This window comes from Tetrao urogallus (assembly GCF_951394365.1).
Source record: "Tetrao urogallus genome assembly, chromosome: 6".
NCBI lineage: Eukaryota > Metazoa > Chordata > Aves > Galliformes > Phasianidae > Tetrao > Tetrao urogallus.
In genome coordinates, this window is record NC_136819.1 from 38,405,415 (window position 1) to 38,426,081 (window position 20,667).

General features: G+C 45.4%; 1 protein-coding gene across 2 annotated transcripts; it reads right to left on the reverse strand.

Moving 5' to 3' along the window:
* Positions 1-379: 379 nt before the first annotated feature.
* Positions 380-13,601, reverse strand: TMED10 (transmembrane p24 trafficking protein 10; the record flags this gene model as incomplete). Of its 2 annotated transcripts, none has more annotated exons than XM_079536843.1 (5): positions 380-501; positions 995-1,121; positions 5,065-5,132; positions 9,463-9,583; positions 13,386-13,601. In XM_079536843.1, the coding sequence occupies 5 exons, from the start codon at positions 13,599-13,601 to the stop codon at positions 380-382; spliced, it is 654 nt and encodes a 217-aa protein (XP_079392969.1). The 2 variants fall into 2 exon arrangements, with proteins under 2 accessions (XP_079392969.1, XP_079392968.1); XM_079536842.1 differs by having other exon boundaries at positions 5,065-5,138.
* Between the last annotated feature and the right edge of the window lie 7,066 nt (positions 13,602-20,667).

Consider the following 20,667-nt stretch of genomic DNA (forward strand, 5'->3'; position numbering starts at 1 on the left):
AGCACCTAATGCTGGATCAGGTGCCTCAGAGTAACATTACAGTCACAGACAGATGGGAGACGTCATCAAGCCAAGATTATAAGAGGAGAACAGGCAGTGCAAGAGTTGGCTGCAGCTGTCATAGAAAAATCATTTTTATTTAATCGCTGACCCAGGAATCCCCAAACCCACCACAAGCTTCCCAACCCTTAATATCCAACAGGATTTCTGAAGTCCCCAGTCTTCCAATGTTTATGCTCCCCTCCCCTAATAGGGTTCAAGTTCCTGCAGAATAGCTCCAGTCAGTGGGTGTCATCTGTGAGATGGCTCTGGGAGGACGTGGCTGGGTTCCAGCGGTGTCCAGCTGGGGCTGTGAAGATGGGGAGGAGGACTTGTTCCTTTACTCAATCAGTTTCTTGGCCTTGAAGAAACGACGCAGGTAGAATACCTGCCAGGTGGCCAGTCCAATGAGACAACACATGGAGAAAATGCTGAAGTACAGAACCCGAGTGTTTGTTGATTCTGAAACACACAAAATACCATCACATGGGAGTTTGACATCATAAAATGCTCCTTAAGAGGGCAACATTCCTAGGATTTTCCCTCCCCACCTCTGAAAAACTTTAGACAAGACATCGAATGACATAAAGGCACAGTTACACAAGCACCAGCAATACTTGAGAATAAATGCAGAGGGAACAATGAGAGAGACAGTGAGAGGGACAAGGTAAAATTACGGTTAAAGGGCAACACTAAATAGTACAGAATAGTTCACATTATGAACAATGAAAACAAAACAAAAGGAAAAAAAAAAAAGAAGCTTTCTAGAAGTGGGCCACAAAGGACTAGGTGACTGCTTCAGAAGAAGAGAAATATCAGCATTTTCCTGTACTAGAAACAGAATAAGCAGAGACCACTGTAATTGCTTGGTCTCCAAATGCTATCCTTGTCACACATTCAGTGGAAGTGAGGGTCTTAGAGCTCCAGCCCTCTAAAGGAACACACTGTCTCTTACCATTTGTGTCCCTCATTTCCTCTTCTCGTTTCTTCATATAGGCAAAGTCATTTACAATGGACTCTGAAAGATCCTCCAGGCGTCTCAGTTCTACTTCTAGAGGCTTCAACTTCTCCACTTTAGCAATCTAGAAAACAAGACAGTCAGACAGTCACTAAGCCAAAAATGAGAACTCCCACATGAGCTTTTACTGCCAGTTTGAACCACTCCTTCTCACATACTCCAGATCTGGGGCATCTTTCCCCTTAGGGTAACAGCTCTGTGAGCCAGAAACTACCACTGCATAAAAACACTATCACTTCTCCCACCTGTTCCTTAAAGCACACTTATGTCTACCCCTCCTACTCAACGGAGAAGCACAGTACGCACACATGCACATTTCTTCCTTATTCAGCCTCAAGTTAGTTTATTCAGTTTGCTTTTGATGAGTGGGCAGAAGAGCCTGCCACATGGCTAAACCTCTAGTGAACAGAAGACCGAGATACAAGTGACTGTCACTTGCACACATGTGCAGCACAGTTATACATGCACACTGCTTATTAGCATTGAGACTCACATGCTCACAGGGCTAAATGTTGCCATGTGTACCAGAAAGTCAGGGCAGCCTGAGTCCTGACAGCAGTGGTTTGATTACATCCACAGACACTCAGGGCTTTTGTAGTTTTACTGTTAACCTCAAGGCCAGCAGAGCAGAGCCACTCTGAGCAGAGATCACACAGCCACAATGTACTCCACCAGATGACGCTGTTGGAGTATGTATGAGATGGGTTCCACTTAAGCCAGCTTAAAAAATTAAAAAAACAGCTTTTATGAAGGGAAGCTTTATGGGACATCATTTTTGTGCAGATCATGCAACCTGCAAGTTACAGGCTTGTATCTAAGAGAAAAATCAACAGGAAATTCAATTAGCACAGTCCACAACAGTAACTGTTTGAAGTTGAATGTATAAGCTCAATTTTGTCCCAGTCAAGGCCATCACTGGACTAAACCTTAGGTAAAGTTGGTGACATAAGCACAGCACAAAGGGAAGCTAACTGCAGATCCTGCCACTAATACAATGTATGTTTTGGATAACACAGTTTTTTGTGTAGAATTTGTCACTACTTATGAATGCCCCCACCAGGAACGACAGACACCATGTCATAACATCACACAGTGCAAGAAAGACACGCGACAGAAAATGAATGGTGCATGTTTGGGTCAGACTGGCTCTGAAGCACTGGTCTCACCACCGTGACTCAGAAACGAAGCCAGGATGGCATCTCTCCGTGGTCCAGACACTCTCAGGCAGCCAATAGATGGCGCTCAGGGAGCGGGCATCCCAAAACGTTGCCGCTGGAAACAGTTCCAGGTTTCAGAACCGACCTGAAGAGGCACTCACGACCAGGACACTGCTAGCTAATCAAACACTTCACTGAAGGGTCTTCACATGACACACGGAACTTGGGACGCAGCAGGCCCTCAAGCAGTCATCTGAGTATTTTTATGCTGAGGTGAGCTTTGTATTACAGTTCTGCCAACACAGCAGAATCAATTTGGAGTGCATGTATGAGGAGGTAGTGGGAAATGGTAGATTAAAATCTTTCTAATCCTCCTGTCTTCAAGTCAAGAGGCTGTACGGATGAAACTCTGGGGCCTGGATTCATACTTGTTAGCAGAGCTTTGCTGAAGAATCAGCACTAGCAGAAATATGCCCATGGCCTGCACTCTGCTGTAGCATGCACAAGGAAGGCCCCAGGCACCACTGCTGGCAAAGTCACTAGCAGACCAGCTCCATTATCCTCCCAGATGGTGCTCTTTCATATTCACAGAAGGCTAAAAAGGTCCACTGGGAGAAACTTGGGCTTGCTTGCTCCATTCTGCACTCCCTTCAGCTACTCTTAATATGTATAGGTAGAAACACTGGATAGCTAATTTCAGTACTCTCAGATAGAAACTTTCTTGTCTCTAGTGCAGCCAACGTGCACAGCTGCTCCAAGAGTTTGTAAGAAGCCCCCCAGGCCTCGCGACAGTGAAACACCATCCTGGAAGGCACAAGAACATCTGGGCCAGCATAACAACTGAGGCAACAATGCCACTGAGCTTCTCAGTGAGGCCTCTTAAATATGCAAAGCCTAACTCCCTAGCATAGAGAGACCATGGGCAAGAATCAACAAGTTGCAGAACTGCAAGGGAACCTCAATCCCCAAGCCTTCCTGGTGTTCTCTACAGAGACCTTTCACTTTTTCCTACCCTCATTTCTACATACTGAATGGAGAAAACCACATTTCCCTACCTCAGAGAACTAAGGTTCTGGCAATGCCATGCAGCAGGTCATTAAGATTTCCTAGCCTTAACATCACCAAGTTGCTTTGCCCCAAGAGTACCTGCAGCTATGAAAGCTTATGAAGCCAGACTGAGACACTATCCCTTCTCCCACTGCCTATATCCACGCACAAGCAGGTCAGCATCACTGACCTTCAATCAACACTCTTCATCAATTCTTCCTTAGCAGTTCAGCAAAGGGAACTGAAGGGGAGGGCAGATCACTGATGCAAGGACACAAACATCGTAAACAAGAGGCCCAAAAAAGACAGCAATTCCAGGACAGAACTCTGGGCAACAGTCCTCCCCGAGACCTTGCAACACCCAAAGGTCCTCAAAAAAATCAAGAATGCCTGCTAGCAATGTCTGCAATCAAGTGGGGCTGCAAGTCTAAATTCTTCTTTTCCCATGTTTGCCCCTGGACCTTTACCTTTGGTATAATTACACTGGAAACAAGAGTAATGCATACTTCATACTTGCTTTTACGCAAAGTTTTATCAGTACAACCAATAAGTTGTACCAAACAGAACCCTTCTGTTGAAACAATGCTTCTAGGTAACACTCCTCCTCCTTAATGAGGACTACCCTAATGTACCTCAAGAGGTACCTCACACTACCCTGATGGAACTCAAGAGTATGCTGCAGGGTTGATTTAGAGAGATTCTGTAAATGCAGTCGCCAGAATCTTCCCAGTTAAACTCTCAGGGGTCACCCTGTAAGACTTCAACGTCTTGTAACACTTCAACAGCTGGTTTAGCCAAGCAGTTGGCACAATGATTGCTTTGCTCTTTCCTGACCCCAAGTGGTTTTTATTCTTCATGTAGGACGGGCTCCAGCCAGGGATGAACAGCTTCTCCAAAACACAAAAGGATATAAAAACTCCTGCCCAACCATCTGAGAAGTTCATTAGTTTTCTAATTGTTCCTATATGCAGTGTCCTTTGCTAGCAGCTTTCTATTCTCAGACATCTCCCAGTCTAAGCAGTGAGCATGGCAAACATTTGCAGGAACTTTTCTCCACTAACAACTCTAATTTCCTCAGGCACAGACTCTTCTGGAAGCTTATTGACCCCAAATTCCAGCAAGCAAAAAACATAGCAGCAGTCATCAAAATTCAGCATCCAAACCAGCTAGAGACTGTCCCAGCCACAAAGCAATTGCTATTCTGCACAGCTGCTCCTGAGTCTAAGAAAGCTATGTTCTAAGATGTAAACATTTAAGTTTTTATGCCTGTTCCCAATGTCACACCTTCAAACCAAACACCCATCTCACACCAACTACTGCTCTGCCAAATACCTTCACACTGATGCACTGCCAGTTCTTACAAATGCACGAGTACCACTTCAGGGCTGTCACACCAGTACATCCTACAGCAAGGAAGGTAACGACAGTAACAAAGCAACCTGACCTTTAAGAGGATCTGATATTAACCTAAAATGCTCCCCAATGCTGGGGCAGGGGACACTGCACATCTCAGTATCTCATTGCTTCTAATACCTATGCCCAGAAGATGGGTCACACTGTCCTGGCAAAAATATTCACACATTAGGCTCTGGTTTACGGAGCACCGAATGAATTTTAGCTGATGTTTGTCTTTTTTTTTTTTTCCCCCTCTCGCATACAAAGCTTCACTAGAACAGTAGGGTGCAGACAAGCTTTCATCACCGCTGGGAAAACAGCTTCCCATCATGAGCCCCAGATCTACAAATAGCACCACGTGAGTGCTGGGAAAGGGGAGTTTGAAGAGCAGGCAGCCAGGGGACATACCTCCTCGTAGTTCTTTGCTTCAACTCCATGCTTCATATCCAGAATCACGAGCTGGTCCGGCATCCTCCCTGTTCCTGGAAGCATAATGAAAGGATTCATTGTGTGAAACAGTCAGCCTGCCAGGAAATCACCAGCTCTCCCCAGTGCTGAGAAAGGACTCACAACATCCCGCCCCTCCATGTCTGCAGCTAACTGCGGAGGCAGCACAGTCCAACCTAAAAATACAGAGACTTCAGAATAAATCCTGGCTGAAGGAGAGCCTCCCAAAGATAATGGGAACAAGCTGTAACCAAAAGTGCTAAGTATGTGTAGGATGCAAGTCGCTGTAAAAACTGCAAAGGATTAGAAGAGCAATACCAGCTGCTATGAGACAGCCTGGCTGAAGGCAAGTCACTGGGGGAGCCCACGTTCTTCCTTGCAGGAAGTGTACCAATAACTTATCAAGGTTACTGGGGTTGTAAATGATTTTACATTTAGACCGGAAGGAAGAAAGCTTCCATAATCAAGGAACGTGGCATGAGGACTGCTGACCTCCTCATGCTACAGCATCGCAGAAATTAGGGCAGCATCTTTTCCAAAATGTCTTTGTTCAGGGAATTCAGGGAATGAACTGACCAGATGCCTTAAGATCCACACTGCTAATGCAAATCTCAAGATGCCAGGAGACTAACAAAGGTTGCAGTCAACAGCACAACACGTTAACTTGTTAACTTTTAGGGCTATGGAAGCCTGTATCTAATAGCTTTTTTGTTTGTTTTAAATGGCTACAAACTATCATATCTGGGAATACTCACAAGAAAGAAAAAAAAAAAAAGGCTATGCATTCAAGATACTCTAAAGAATGTAGCACATCAGCTGACCTGAGTATCATATTCCACTATACCACCCACCAAGGAAATGTCTGTACATAACACATTCCTAAATCCCAGCACTCTGAGGTATATGGATGTCCTCAGCTAGCTGCCAGAACAGCACAACGTTTGAATTCATTCACACTACAAACTTCAGAGCCTTTATCCAGGAGCATGTCCAATACTCACACTGCCTGAGGTGACTGCCAGGTGGACAATCTCTCAGTTCACAAACAAATTCAAAGTACAGGTTACACAAGGTCACTCCAGTCAGAGCTAGGAATGTATTCCAGACCTCCAATACGGCACCTCTAAATTTTTTCTCTACTCACTACACAGCTCTTCCAACAACAGAGTGGAATCACCTCCATGTTCTACTGCTACCAGCACATGGAATAATCTCCTAGCAACACGGCCCATATCAACTACAAACTATTACTTAGATTTCCTAGGTTTCCAAAGTTGAGTTTTGCAGCCCAAAAATCAAACTCAGCTGTTTGAGGAGTCTAATGGATAAACTAGGATTAGGATGGAACTCTTTGGTTTTCTTATACAAGGTCAGATACCGCAAGAATAAACTTAAAACCCAGCACTGTTCTTTAACAGACACGTTGACTACAATCACCCAGTGCTCCTTTCTCCAGCCAACAAGCTTTGACCACCTATGCCTTATATCATCATGCCTGGAGACTGGTAGGCAGGGTGGCCAACAGTAGCTGCAGAAAAGAAATGCAAAGCACACAGTTTCGGTGAGAGGTTTTTTCTATGTTTAAACTACAGCAACTCGGGGGGACAGCTGGAGCTTCCAGGAAGGAACGAGAAAAGATGAAAAGGCCAGCAAACAGGAAAACAGAACTGGAAGGATTCTGCTGTCAGGCTGGAAGGGAGAGATGCCAGGAGGCAGAAAGAAAGCATTAAAAATGAGAGCTGCTGGGTGCAAAGGGGCAGAAAGCAGACATTCTGCATGAGGTTAACATTGTTGGGGATTGTCCTGGAAAAACCGAAGCTGCACTTCTAGAAGTGTTCTGAGCTTCCCTTAAGCCTGTCAGATCCTCAGTAACTCCCTGCTCCTCCTGCAGCTGGTGCTCACCAGAGCAGAGCACATCAGCAGCAAAGGAAAAACAAATAGTAACTACCAGAGGTCTTGAACTAAACTATCCAGCTGATACCCACATCTCCCACTTGTAAGTGTTCAAGAGGCCATCTCAAATGAGCACAGAGCTGTTTCCTGGCAGACAAAGAAAGTTCCTAATTTGCCAAGTCAAAGGATAAACAAGATAGTCGAACTGGATGTCAAAAATGTTTTGCAGAGAAATGGCAGAATAAATAAGTCATTAAACACGAGGTTGGGAAACTAAAGATTACAGAATGAGCAGAGAATTAAAGATGGAGCAGGCCTTTTATCCTCGGGTGTAGTGGTAGGACAAAGAGTAATGGCTTTAAACTAGAAGAGGGTAAGTTTTTTATTCAAGAAGCACCCTAACACCTCCTGCACTCTCATAACATGTACCTTCTACACAGCATCTCCTTCTCACTTCTTCTTCCTTATTTCTGTGGTTAAGGATTGAGAAATCCCAGTTGCTTAGATCCTTCAGGGCCCAACGGCTCCAGGCTTCCTCTACCAACAGTTCTCCTCTGCCAGTACTCCACCAACATCCTCCTTAGCTGGAGCACTAAAAGTCCTGATTGCCTACTTGAAGAAACTATGAAAAAACAAAACTTTTTGAAGAGAAACACGGGGAGAAAAAAGATCTCAGTCAGTTTTCTCATTCCCCTGCCTGCATTATAGAGGAGCGAGGCACCTCTTGCTACATGGCTACTTCTTCCTAATCGACCTAATCAAGTCCTGCAGATGATCAGGCCTCACGGTGCCACCACACTTATTTCAACATTTTTGTGATATCCAACACAGGTATGGGAAATCAGAAGATCTCCATCATGCAGTATGTATCATTAGCAAGGATTATGCCCCCCCCAAAAAAAGAAACTGGTAGCTCAAAGGGACCTAAAGAGAAAGCCTTCAGAAGAGGATCCAGCTGCTGAATTGAACAGCTCTAGATTTTGGCACTTTGATCCCCCACTGGTCACCAAGTAAAGCTGGACTTAGAAATATTTTTCCTCATTGGTACCAAAAGCTTTAATACAAGCTTTCAACAAGACAAGGCAGCCAAGGAACAAACCTTTGATAGAATCAAAAGAGCTGTTAAGAAGCTCAGTCTAAGCAAGAAACCCCTGGTCACAAGCACTGAAAGTCTAGACACAGCTAAAGAAAGAAACCTTTCCCACTTCATTGTGTGACCACACAGAAGCTAGAAAGGATTTAATGGACTGTCTGGAGACCTCCCAAACACCCAGGTGTTGGACAGTACATAGCAGGAGTGACTCTCCCATATGAGTCACTAGCACCTGCATGTCTTGATGTGTTAAGGAACACTGAGAAGCCCTACCTTTGCAGTGAAATAAAAGCAAAACCCTGAGCATTTAGAGTCACCGTTTCATCTGAAAAACACGATAGAAGAGGTGCTACAAGCCAGATGCCTCTTAATAAAAGATACCTTTCTGTATCTGACAAGTTCTCTTCAGCTTGCAAACTATTTGCATGTTATACATGGAGCAGAACAGCAAAACAGATGCTGCATTTGAAGAGATACGAGGAATGCTGCTAGTGACTGCTCTGTAAAGAACTTTGAGATCTTCTAAGATAAGACATGGGAGAAGTGGCTCCAGGGAGCAGAACTCTGACAGTGACGGTGAAAAGATGCAAGCACCTACAAACTTGCAGATACTTACTCAAAGCAAACCAGACTGGAGCCTATGTCAGCTGCTTTCAGCACATCTGTCCTGAAGCTGAGCCCAGCCACTCAAAGCAGCACATGCGTCACACTCAAAGGAAACGAGCCTCAGTGCTCGTTAGGCAACCATCCCTGCAGCACAAAGGCAATACTGACGTCCTGCTCATTTCCTCTTCCCTTTACTGACCGCTCAGCAGCTATGGGTGCAAATGAAGGCCATGCTCTTTGATACACACACAGGAACTCCATAAAACACTTGCTAGCCTAACAGGATTGCTGCAAAGTACACATTCTATTGAGATTACATTCCACCAAAGGAGAGGAGTGGGTCAACACGACACAAAAGCTACGTCCTGGAGATGAGGATATTCTGCTTTGTCCTTGCTTGACTGCAGGATGGCAGGAACCATGAAAAGAACAAGAGAGGTGTGTTTTGCTCCTTGCTACCACCATTCATAGCAACTGCGGTAACCTGTGTAGGAGGAACACAATTCCCCTTTCTTTTTCCTGTTACAGAAGAAACCTGAGCACTCTACACAACAGCCACAGAGGAATACTTAACTTCCAAATGCAACACAGACAGCAGATATTCTGCACCATGGAGAATACACACAAACTCCTGAAACACAGCTTTAAAAGACAAGATGTTCTGCAGACTATGCTCAGGATAACTTTACACATACCACTAACCCAAACATCCACATCTACACCAGCTTCATTAGAAGGTGAAGGCAGCCAGTGGTTCTTTCACTTACCCACAGGAAGCTTGCTCTCAAAGCAGGCCTCAAACATGTCATAGTCTTCAGTGGTAAAGGCAAACTTGCCCTTAGTGGCATCCTCTTTAGCATACAGGATGTGCCCCGCTGAGTCAGTTATCTGTAAAAGAGATAATAAGAGTAAGGAATGCAGTTTTTCACTGCCGTAGGCTCACACTACACAGTTCTGGCAGCATAAGAAGTAAAAGACATCTCCTAACCTCCCTATTGGATCAGATACTTTTCTTTTTACAGTTTTCCTCCTCCCTGGCAACTACATCAAACTCTCTCCTACTCATCCTCACTGAGCTGACAAAGTCAGAGTGCCTCTCAGGTGATCACTGACTCTCACATTAAAACAAATATACAAAACAGACAAAAAGTAAAAGAAAACAGAACAGAAAAAGAAAACCAACCCAAAACTGAAAGCCACACTAATTTCTTTTCCTCTTATGACAGCTGAATACAGACTACATTTAGGAACTCTAGATGTATGAAGTGTCAACCAGTGCCTTCTTTCTGCAAATAAAATTTATAAATTCTCATAGTAACAAATACAGAGAAGTCTTATGGTACAAAAAAAGACTAATTTCCCACAAGATGAGATGGAGAAAGGCACATCTATTTCTCCACAAATGAATGATCAGTGCAGCCCTGAGTTACGCAAGGTCTGAGTGCCAACATCCACAACAGTCACTTCAGAGGACAATTCAGACTGCACAGACAGAATAACGACTGCTTTGCACCACATCTATGAAACTACTAAGAATAGGTAAAAACAGCGCGCGTCTATAAAAATGCTTCAACCAAGTGTAAAAAAAAAAGACACACATTACGTGGCACAGGCTTGAGAATTACTGTGCCCAATGAGGAGGTCCAATCAGTTGAAATACATTGACCAACAAGTTGGGTGAAAAAAAAAAAAAGAAGGTATTACAAAACCATGTGAAAATCAACAGCATGCTTTCCACTGGAATGTATCCCAGTTTCCCTCAACAGATACGTTTGAAAAGCTTGGAACTAATTTCAAAAGCACAGAATACAGAGGTACACAAAGTATTCTGTGTACAAGGAGGATAGGTTGGCCATTTTCCTTCCCTCCACCTTAAACAGAAAAACAACTGTGCAATCTAACAACTTGTTTCCCCATGAGAAATAAAACAAACCATACAGAAAGGCTACATACCTAACACAGTTTTTGGGAAACACTCCTGTTTTCCTACCCGAGCATCTAATTAACTCCCCAGAGGACACCACTGAGGCCTACCTCCTACTAAGATTCGGAACCTTCTGATAACGAGAGCTGCTACACTAGACAAAAGAAATAATAAACCCTCAAGCCTTCAGGTGTAAGACAGTAGGAAAAAACTTCCTTTACATAGAGTATTTCATAATTGTCTGTTACAGGTTTTGTTGTGGCTTCCCCTGCACCATGTGGTATTTGTCAGCATCTGAGAACAACACGGAGCACTGCTGCGGTGTAGCACTGCAGTTCCTTTCCAGAGCTCTACCCGTACTGAAGCAGCATGCAGATACACATCCGCCCAACGCAGGCAGGCACAGGCAGCTGTGCTGCTGCTCTCCCTGCAGCCGGACACAGACTGTATCCTGCTTGGAAGCCACCAAACTACTGGAAGCATTTAGCTCAAGCGAGCAGGTTCTTCTGCAGTGCAGGACTGCCTGCATTTGGTCGTGGCAAAAGAGCTTAGATTCTGGTCACTGCACACCGTTCAGCAGTGTAGTCCTGATTAACCAAGATACTGATGGTGTATCTGGGCTGATATCGTATCTTCTGCACAGTGGGTTCTCAGTCCCAAGAATGGCAACAAGGACACAGTAAAGAAAGCTTTCAGATGACCCCATTATGTTGCTCCCTTGGGGCTTTCCATAGACCAGAGCTAATCTTTAGCTAGAGGATATCGTGCAGCTTAATCAGTTTCTGTCCTTTATAGGTCTAGCAGCACCCTGCTCATAAAAAGGATTTAGACAGCCAAAGCTCTGCTATCTGCTTCCATCAATATTGAATGCTGTTACCCAAATCAGCCAAATGTCCATTCAGCTGGGCCCGCGGGGGTGGGAGAAGCTGCTAATAGCCCAGCCAGAACACTTGAGGGGGAGAGGCTGTCCTGAAAAGGATTGTTCATGATATTCAAACGTTATTTACAGTAACACAACCCTCCACAGACACAGCATTGTTCGCCCTTGACAAACAGCCCAGCAATTCCCCAAGCCACCAGTCCCAACAATGGCACTGACGCACGTGACCGGGCCTGAGCAAGACGTCAGCCACCCATGGGCCTCCCTCCTGGAGCCAGCTGGCAGATTGCGCAGATTCCTCCCAAACAGAGGGTGCCACTGTTAGTGTTGGAGCATCACAGACACAAAGCTCAGCCCATGGACAGGAACCATACCGAACACAGCCAAAATTAACTACCAGCCGCCTATGCTCCGTGGCCAATCCAGGGATTGCAGCCAGCTGTCTAGTGTGGGGGGAGCGAGACCACCTGCAGGTACGATGCCCACAACTAACCTTCCCACAGAAAAAAAGACACAAAGAAAAAGCAGGATGCACCTAGCCCAGGGGCTGCAGCACTTCCAGCAGGTCCAGCGGCTGGGAGCCATCACATACCTGAGCCGTAAGAAGGGGAGAAGGAATAGCATGGACTCATTTCTCTTTTGTAGCTTTTTGGAATACTACAGGACATTTATTTATTTTACATCAAATTGATTTTAGAGCTCCTTCTGTGAGCACTCCTGTTTGGATAACTTCTTCAGCAGCAAAGCCAGACTCCAGCATGGGATTTACTGCCTTGCCACCTGCTAAGACCACTATAAAAAAAAGGCAAGGTTTGGAGGAGATGCAGCTATAGCAGTACAACAGGCAATGAGGGTTCCTGACAAGAGAGGCAGGCATATGGCACTCAAGCGGAAATACATACACCTTAGCAGGCAAACATTAGAGCAAGACTGTAAAGCATTATGTATGTAAGCTGTATGTCCGTCTATACAGACAAATTTCCTCTTACAAATGATGTAAGATAGCAGAAAAAAATATATTAAAAAAGAAAAAGGCTTCCAGAGCAGCGTGCTCTGTCCTTAATCAAACACAGCAGCCAACCTCACAATGCCTCCAAGCATCTGAGTGCAGTGCTAGAGAGGCAGCCTGGTTTCAGCAGCTCTTCTACTCTCACTGTGTAACACAGCCACTTCTGAGCCCTGGGCAGCCCACCCCGTCAGCAAGTGCTGTGTGGTAACTTCTGAAGGCTGTGGGAGCTTTGACAAAGACGAAAGGCACACAGAGAGCTGTTAACAACCAATGACGGCGCAGCAGGCCTTACATAACTAGCTGGGAAATCTGAAGAAATGCAGGTTGTAGGCAGAAATACTCAAGGTGTGTTTTAATAGCTGCTCGTCACATCGACAGGAACATTCTCAACGCTGTTCAGCCTTCCCCTGCGCCGCAGAAAGGTGCTTTAGGCCGTACCCTGATAGCTCCTTCAGCCGTGCCAGCGGCGGCAAGCGAGAGTACGTCACTAAGCCCCGTGAGCCGCCCGGCTAAGGTCAGCATGGCTGCACACGAGGCGTTCCAGACCCCCTCCCCACTGCTCCCTGCCCACGCCGCACAGCACGAGGCAGCTCCGCGAGAGCCACGTCACCGCGGTCCTTCCCCCCGCCCGGTGCCAATCAGCGCCGGCCCGGCGCAGCGCACGGCCCCGCACCGCGGCCCGGCCCGGGCCCCGCTCGCCCCACGCCGCCACCCCGGGAGCGGCCCCACGCACGGAGCGCCGTCCAGACGCGGCCTCCCCGCCGCCCCGCTCCGGTGCGTCAGCGCGGCCCAGTCCGGCGCAGCGGGGCGGGGCCTCCACGCCGCCCTCCGCCCGCCCGCCCCCGGCCCGCTTCTTCGGGCGCCGCCGTGGCCGCACCTTGAGGTTGGCGGAGGGGCCGCTGGAAGAGCCCGGCGGGGCGCCGATCTCGTACTCGCCCGTGACCAGCGTGTCGCGGTGGATCTCCTCCCGCAGGCACTTCCGCGCCTTGCCGGGCAGCTGGAAGGAGATGGGCCGCGCCGGGCCCGCCAGAAGCAGCAGCGCCAGCAGCGGGGCCAGCCTGAGGCGGGGGCGGCCGGGCGACAGCAGAGGCATGGCGGCGGCTCCGGGTGCGACGGGCCGGCCTCCGCCACACGTGACCGCGCCGCCGCCTGCGTCACGGCGGAGGCGCGCGGGGCGGGGCGGGGCAGGACGGCCGTTGGCGTTCGAATCTGGGCCGCGCGCGTCCGCTGAGGCGCTGAGGGGCGTGGGGCGAGCGGCCGGCCGGCGGTCCGGCCCGTGTCCCGTCAGCGTCGGTATGGGGCAGTCGGTATGGGGCAGTCGGTATGGGGCAGTCGGTATGGGGCAGTCGCGGTGCCGTGTGAAAGCGCGTCTCTTACCAGCGGGCTGTGATACCGTTCAAGGAATCGTCAAAGCGCCCGTTCAGATACGGCGGTGCGCGCTAAGGATGCAGACACGAGCTCTCAGGGCTTTCCCTGCAGTTGGGTGCCTCCCAAGTCTCTCGCTGGAAGATGCACTTGCTTTTTAATTACACGCATATATATTAGAAATTCCAGAGTAATTTCTCCGTCTTCTTGAGCCCAGAAAAAATTGTTGTGCCACATGTCTCCCTTCGGATCCGCACCGTGCAAATACCGTATGACGGTGACAGAGGCATGCCGGTGTTTCTGGCAGCGAATAAAATCATGATGATGGTTTTCAAGTGAGTTGGAGGCTTTTGTCCTCCCTCGCCAGCGTATGGTCAGTTCTACTCTTATTATTCCGATGGCTTCAGGCACTGTACTTTTTAGGAAGGTAGCACTATGTAACCCTGCTGTGTAGCTGCACTACACAGGAGCCACGCAGCTTTGGGCTGCTGCTCCCCTCCCTCAGCATCCCGCTGCACACGGGCGCCTTGCTCTCCCACAGGGCAGGGCAGAGATAAAAGGCTGAACACAAGCTTGAGGAATGTCAGGGTTTGGGCTGTAAGCTTCCCATCCCATCCTCTTCGTTTCTATGGCCTTTGCTGTGTGCTGCACGGTAACTTGCCTTGATGCAGGAAGAAGGAAAAATTCCCAAATATGTAGTTATGATGAACACGCCTGTGGTCAGCTCCTGGAGTTTGGGTTTGTTAAGATTCAGGGAAGGGTGGGAAGAAACAAATGAATAGTTATGTTGCTAGAAATTAAACAAACAACAAAACTCTTTTATTTCTGTTAGCTTGACTAAAGTAAAAATACAGTTTTTTACTTCTGTATCTTAAACGTCACTCTTCCTCTCTCTTTGAGCAGAATTTGTTTTTAGCGACAAGCAGTAATCAAGAATCACTGCAAATTTCAATCTTAAGAGGCTTAAACCGTTGGACTTCATGTCTCAGTGTCCACATGCAGGTCAAGACAAGCCAAGCCTTGCCCACCGCATTTTAAAGAATAGCTCCACTCTCTTGCACCCATTGGCTCCTGTTTACTGAGAGAGTGCGATAAAGCCCTCCATACAAGGAAACAGAACTCAAGCTCTGCTGTGCAGTAATAGCAATAGAACCCTCATGAATAAAATCCCCTCTTAAGCTCCATTTAAACAATATTATAGAGGAACAGAATTTTCCTTAGCATAGCACATACCTTTTATGTGAAGGTCGGCTGTGCTCAAATATTCAGTCCATTACTTCATGATCAAAAATGGGATTTCTGGTCATTTGTTGCACATCCCAATATATGTTTGTTTCTTTTAATCAGTTTGCAAACCTTTCCCTACTTGGACAATTGCGTTAGTTTGAAGTTCAATCTTACAAATAAATGTTTAGCTCTTTCTGCAGTATGTCAAAGTATATTTGCACAATGAAAACATTTCTTCCATTGCAGCAGAAATGATACTATTTCACAAGCTTTAAGAAATATACATTACTAGAATCTGAAGATATGAAGTGTTGTAATGTCCTTCCACCGAATTCCAGATGAGACATGTACAGCACGACAATTCTCTCTGTGCTGAACATTCCTTATACCAATGACATGCACCCAGTCTTCTAGCGAGTTTAAAACATTCAATGTCTTATTTGCTTGGGAAAACATTGGAGAGATTGTCTCATTCATGTTGAAGTAACCTCATTTTCTAAAACCAAAATGTGAAGTCAACTATTGATGAGAAAATATTTAACAATCCCTTCCTATTGTGTCCATTTCATCATGGTACATTTTTAGATGAGTTACATCTATGACTGACAAATTTATCATCGTTTCTGTTTTAGCTTCTCACGTATTATAATGCATTATGTTTTAAACTGCCACACACACATTCAGTTCTAATTATAAAATTGTATCATATGTGGTTCAGTGCGTTAGCATGTTGCGAAAGAAAGTGGTCCCAGTTCATTGCAGGGGAGTTGGACTAGACGACGACCTTTAAGGGTGCAGTTGTATGATTCTATGAACTGCTGAAAGTCTCTTTAAAATCCCCACCTCCTCGCACTTTAACTGCTTAAAAATGCAATGGGGCAATCTTCATTTCGTGGGTAAAGTAACTTACAGCAGATGGAAAGCATTTTAAGATCCTTTCAGCTACAGGTTTAGAAATAACAGTCTTGCAGGGACATGCCTTAACATTTCCACATATTCAGAGCTGGCAAAATGAAATACTTCCTGTAACTCTGAAACACTTAACAGATGAAAAGAAGAGATTGATAACTCATTACACAACTTTCAGGATGAAATGATGACCTATTTTCGTGTAATTTGCTGTGTTACACATTGTAGGAGCTTGGCAATTAGGTAAAAGCAGGTATCGTTTCTCACTACCATTCATCTATAGACAAATGAGTGTATACCCAGAGAAAATATTACCTTATTATCTACCAACATGACATACTGACAAAATTTAAGCCATTTTGTTATTGTGTACATTTTATACTTTTAAACACCCCTAATACTGTTTCATAGCTGTCTTGAAAGTAATTATGAAAGAAATGAATTATTTAGCTTTCAACGCTGGACTTACAAAGAAGTACTGGGAAAAAAATCAGTATTTCTATAGTTTGAAGCAACATTGGAACAATGGTTAGTGAGAAAATATGGCATTTCCCACAAAATTTGTAATTGTTTTCTCAACTGAAGAAGTTAACAGATTGTTGGCAATAAGCTTTTTTTTTTTTTTTTTTTTTTTTCCATACTTAAATATGTCTTTTTCCACAGTGAATTGCAGAAAACAATTGTCTGCCTCCTTGAAACAATGTGTAGGAATGTCTACAAATGAGGCAATTAGTCTTTTTTTCCTGCTCTGCATCAGCTGTTTTGGCATCTCAGCATTTTCTTGGTTATCACAATGAAAAGTTAAACAGTTTTCTTCTTAAAACCTACTCTAGACTTGGACACTCTTGCGTTCTACCTTGCACCTAGCAACCTACTACCACCTACTGAGAAACTTCTGTAAACCATTCCGTGTTTTAGTTAAACATGCAAAATTGTTCACTCACTTCTGGAAAGTGCAAGGCTTCCTCCTTTAAAGGGCTTTATTTGAATTCAGTGCCAAGATATAACCATCGCAGGCACCATTATGGTCACAATCCAGATGGCGACATAATCCAATTGACTAAAAATAAAGCAGTAGCTGAACAACCATAAATCACCACTGCACTGCTCTGCCTTCCCTGTAATCTGTCCCAGAGACTTCAGATATGGTGTCCCGATCTTACAGCTAAATTAATCACGTTCTGATGAGAGGCATGGGGCAAAATAACCGTTAGGCGTCAGTAGGAGAAGCACATGTGGAAATTCTAGCTGCATTTTGTATGAAGATACAAGCTGTCGTTACAACATATGTATACACATCTGTTTCCATTTCACTGAGTTTTGCTTGAAACAATATATTTGGGACTTAATCTAAAACACAAGTTCGTTTGGGGATGTGAAACATCCTTCATCAAAGATAGTGCAGATTCACTCACACACCAAGCACTTTGAGGAACCAAGCACCCACAGCACTTCTCATTCGCTCTCTGCTCCCAGCTGGCGCCAAGCAGGTTTCCAGCAATAACCGCAGTGCAGGCCTGCAAGGCTCCTTCCTGGCTTTTTGAGGAAATCCTCACTTTACTTCCTGGGAACTTTTACCCACTGCCCTCCTGAAGTTCAAGACTGTTCCTCTTTCCATTTCCAAGCCCTTTTTCTCCAGCTGCCTCAGCACAGGAGCTTACAGCCGGCACGTGCATCAAGAGAAACTTCTTCTGCAGGCACCAACGAGCAGCCCACCTAGAAGCTCCCATGCTCTCTAGGCCCGGTGCTGTCCTCCTTTAGCCTCTGCAAGGAACATTCCTGCTGCTCAGGGAGAGAATGAAATTACTGTTTACAAAGACTTTTAAGAAGCTGTACAAAACATTGCGTGCAATTTTGTTACGTAAGCCACAACTCCGAAAGACTAGAGACTTGGGGTACCGTCATGTTTTAACAGGCAAACCCTCCAGTGTTATGTCATGCCGTTAATTTTGTTTCATTTGTGGAGTCTGGTGCAGTCTCAGGACAAGAGCCCTACTTTTTCTTTAAAATCTAGATCTGAGTTTCTTCTGGTCTCTGTATCTGATGGAGCTTGGAGCTGTAGCCTCCTTCCAGGAGATGGAAATAAAGATTTTATTCTGGAGACAAGACTGAACTAGACATCTAAAACTGACTGGAGTAAATACCACCTTAGGTTTCTTCAAACCAAATTTATGCTGAAAACAAAGTTTGATCAGCTGTTTTATTGTGTACTGCTGCTCTGCATGGATCGGAGCAGCATCCTCACCCATTAAACAAACGAGTGGAATGAAAAAACATATCTCAGTAGCACTTTAAATAAGGGGTGGTTGGCTGTGCGAGATGCACATCCCTCCGCCTTTCTCACATATCACTGCCAACTTTTGGGCTAGCTGTGGCTCAAGGAACAGATAGATCCCTCTGATCAGTTATTCCATTGTCCTCTCTGACGATGGCCACTGATAGACATGAGAAGGTCACAACAGAAAGACAGAACGTATTTGCTCCAGCATCAATTTCTTAATAGTGAGACCTAGCCAAAGGACCTCAGGAGAAGACTCACTTTCCTTTTTACAGCACATACTGACTTTTAAAGATCGGAGTGTTCTTATCAGCCGTATAAATTTCAGTGCTTTTTAATATTGCTGAATTCTTCACCTAAATGCCATCCTGTCTGATTGTCCAATATGTGTGAAGGTGTTTCAGTAAATCAATTTCAGCTTTTCATAACTGAACACTTAGCTGTCACAAAACATGGCCTTTGGTTGATCCTGCTGGGAACGCTGCCAAAACTGCTCTCAAGGAAGATGGCTTCCAAGGTGTGGAGTAACAGCAACCGATAGAAATATATGAGCAGGTGTGAGGAAAGGCTCATGTATGAGTGTGTTCAAAAACACCTCTTCCCAAATGATCCCCCAACTAAGGCAAGTTGTGACTTGAGTAGCATTTTTAAAAGAACAATTCTGAATTGAATTCTTCATGTAGCCCTCCAGAGAAAGAATCGTGGCAAAAGTATTGTAAAAAATAGACAGAACTTAAAAAATAAATATTCTTGTGTAGGCTTTGCACATGACAGCAGTAAACATTTTACTGTGTAGGAAGCTTGAAGTCTTTATTCTATTACAGCGATGATCAAATACCAAACAAAAGTTTGATAGCAGAGGCTGTACTTCTTCAAGGGTTTATTTTGATAATTCTGAGCTTCTCAGCTATTTAACATTTGCATCTGATTGTTCTCAGGTCTTTTCTCCTTATATGTAGCAAGTGAGTGCAAGAGCACTGGGGAAGAAAAGCCAAGATAGGAGAGAGCATAAATCCCTATTTTAAACACAAAACTCAGCTGTAACTATGGAGCCACTATTTCTCAATGCTAATATCCCTGTATCACCTGGTAATAATAAACACAGGATATTTATACACAAGGACACTATGTATTTTAAGTATATCTTCACCACTGGAGACAAATGAGATGCGATGGGCAATACTAATCCAGGCTCTCCACTGAAAACAATGTAATAAATTCTTCCAGGTGGACATGATCTTTTCATGCTCAGAACAGCCTCGCTGGTTATTTGAAGATTACACGAAGAAAATGCAACTCGTAAAAGTGATCAGCATCTAACTAAGGATTTAAAAAACAGTCATATATATCAACAGTAGAACAGCTGAATGCCACTCAAATCACCAGAGCTTGGAAGGAGGCTTGGCAGCAAAGAAAGCAGTTAGATGGGATGTTTATTGGATGGCTTCCATCAGCTGCACTATGTAGTGGCTTGAGTGCTAGATTATAAATATTTCCCCTTGTGAAAAGGAGAAGCTGGCTGGATGAACACTGAATCAGCAGGACATATTCTTATCCTCGGCAGAGATTGGTTTGTAAGAAAGCAGGAATGGGAAGCACTGAATTAGGCCTGGGAAGTCCCTTTTCTCCAAAGGCACATGAGAAGAGCACTTATCCTGGGAAGCTAGTCAGCATGGCACGTGGGCAATGGGAATATTAATAACTCTTCTAAGGCAAGACTTCTGTGGAGCAGGATGGCTCACCAAAACCACAACCTCTGTAGCCACTTGGTGCAGATGGGCAACTTCTGCATTGCAGAGTTCCTTTTGCGAGGCCAAGTTGGGCCACCAGGCTGGCTGTGGGTGCACGAGGCATCTCAAAACCAAGGTGGGAGATACCTCAAGGGTACTGGTTCTCTCACAGATGTACACAGGCAAAAAGTCCCTCCGAAAGTTCACGCCAAAAACTTATGGGCCTTGCCAGCCCTGTTAGTGGGCTGGGCTTAGTGAGCCCCAAAGACATGGATGACCATTGCATGCAGCACCTGAGGCTCACCTTTTGGTGAGCAGTGCAAGGCTTTCCAGCTGGAGGGGAGGGAAACCAGGTGATTGAAATGGATAGGAAGTACAGAATAGTTCTCATCCATGCTGCAGCATGGCTGGGGATAACTGATAAGGGTCAAGTGAAGGAGCAGTGGAAATTTCCTTCACCCTGCAGCATGCATGAGAAGACCACCCCACCAGCAGCCTTCCTATGAAGAGTGGGGTACAGGAGAGATGTCAGGTTGTGGGACAGTTCTGGCGTTGGTGCTAGTTTTGTGCAAGTGGCTGTGAGTCATCATAGCAATTCTGGACCAGGGGAGTTTCCAGGAGCCTAAGGCTGAAATCCCCAAGGATGTTAG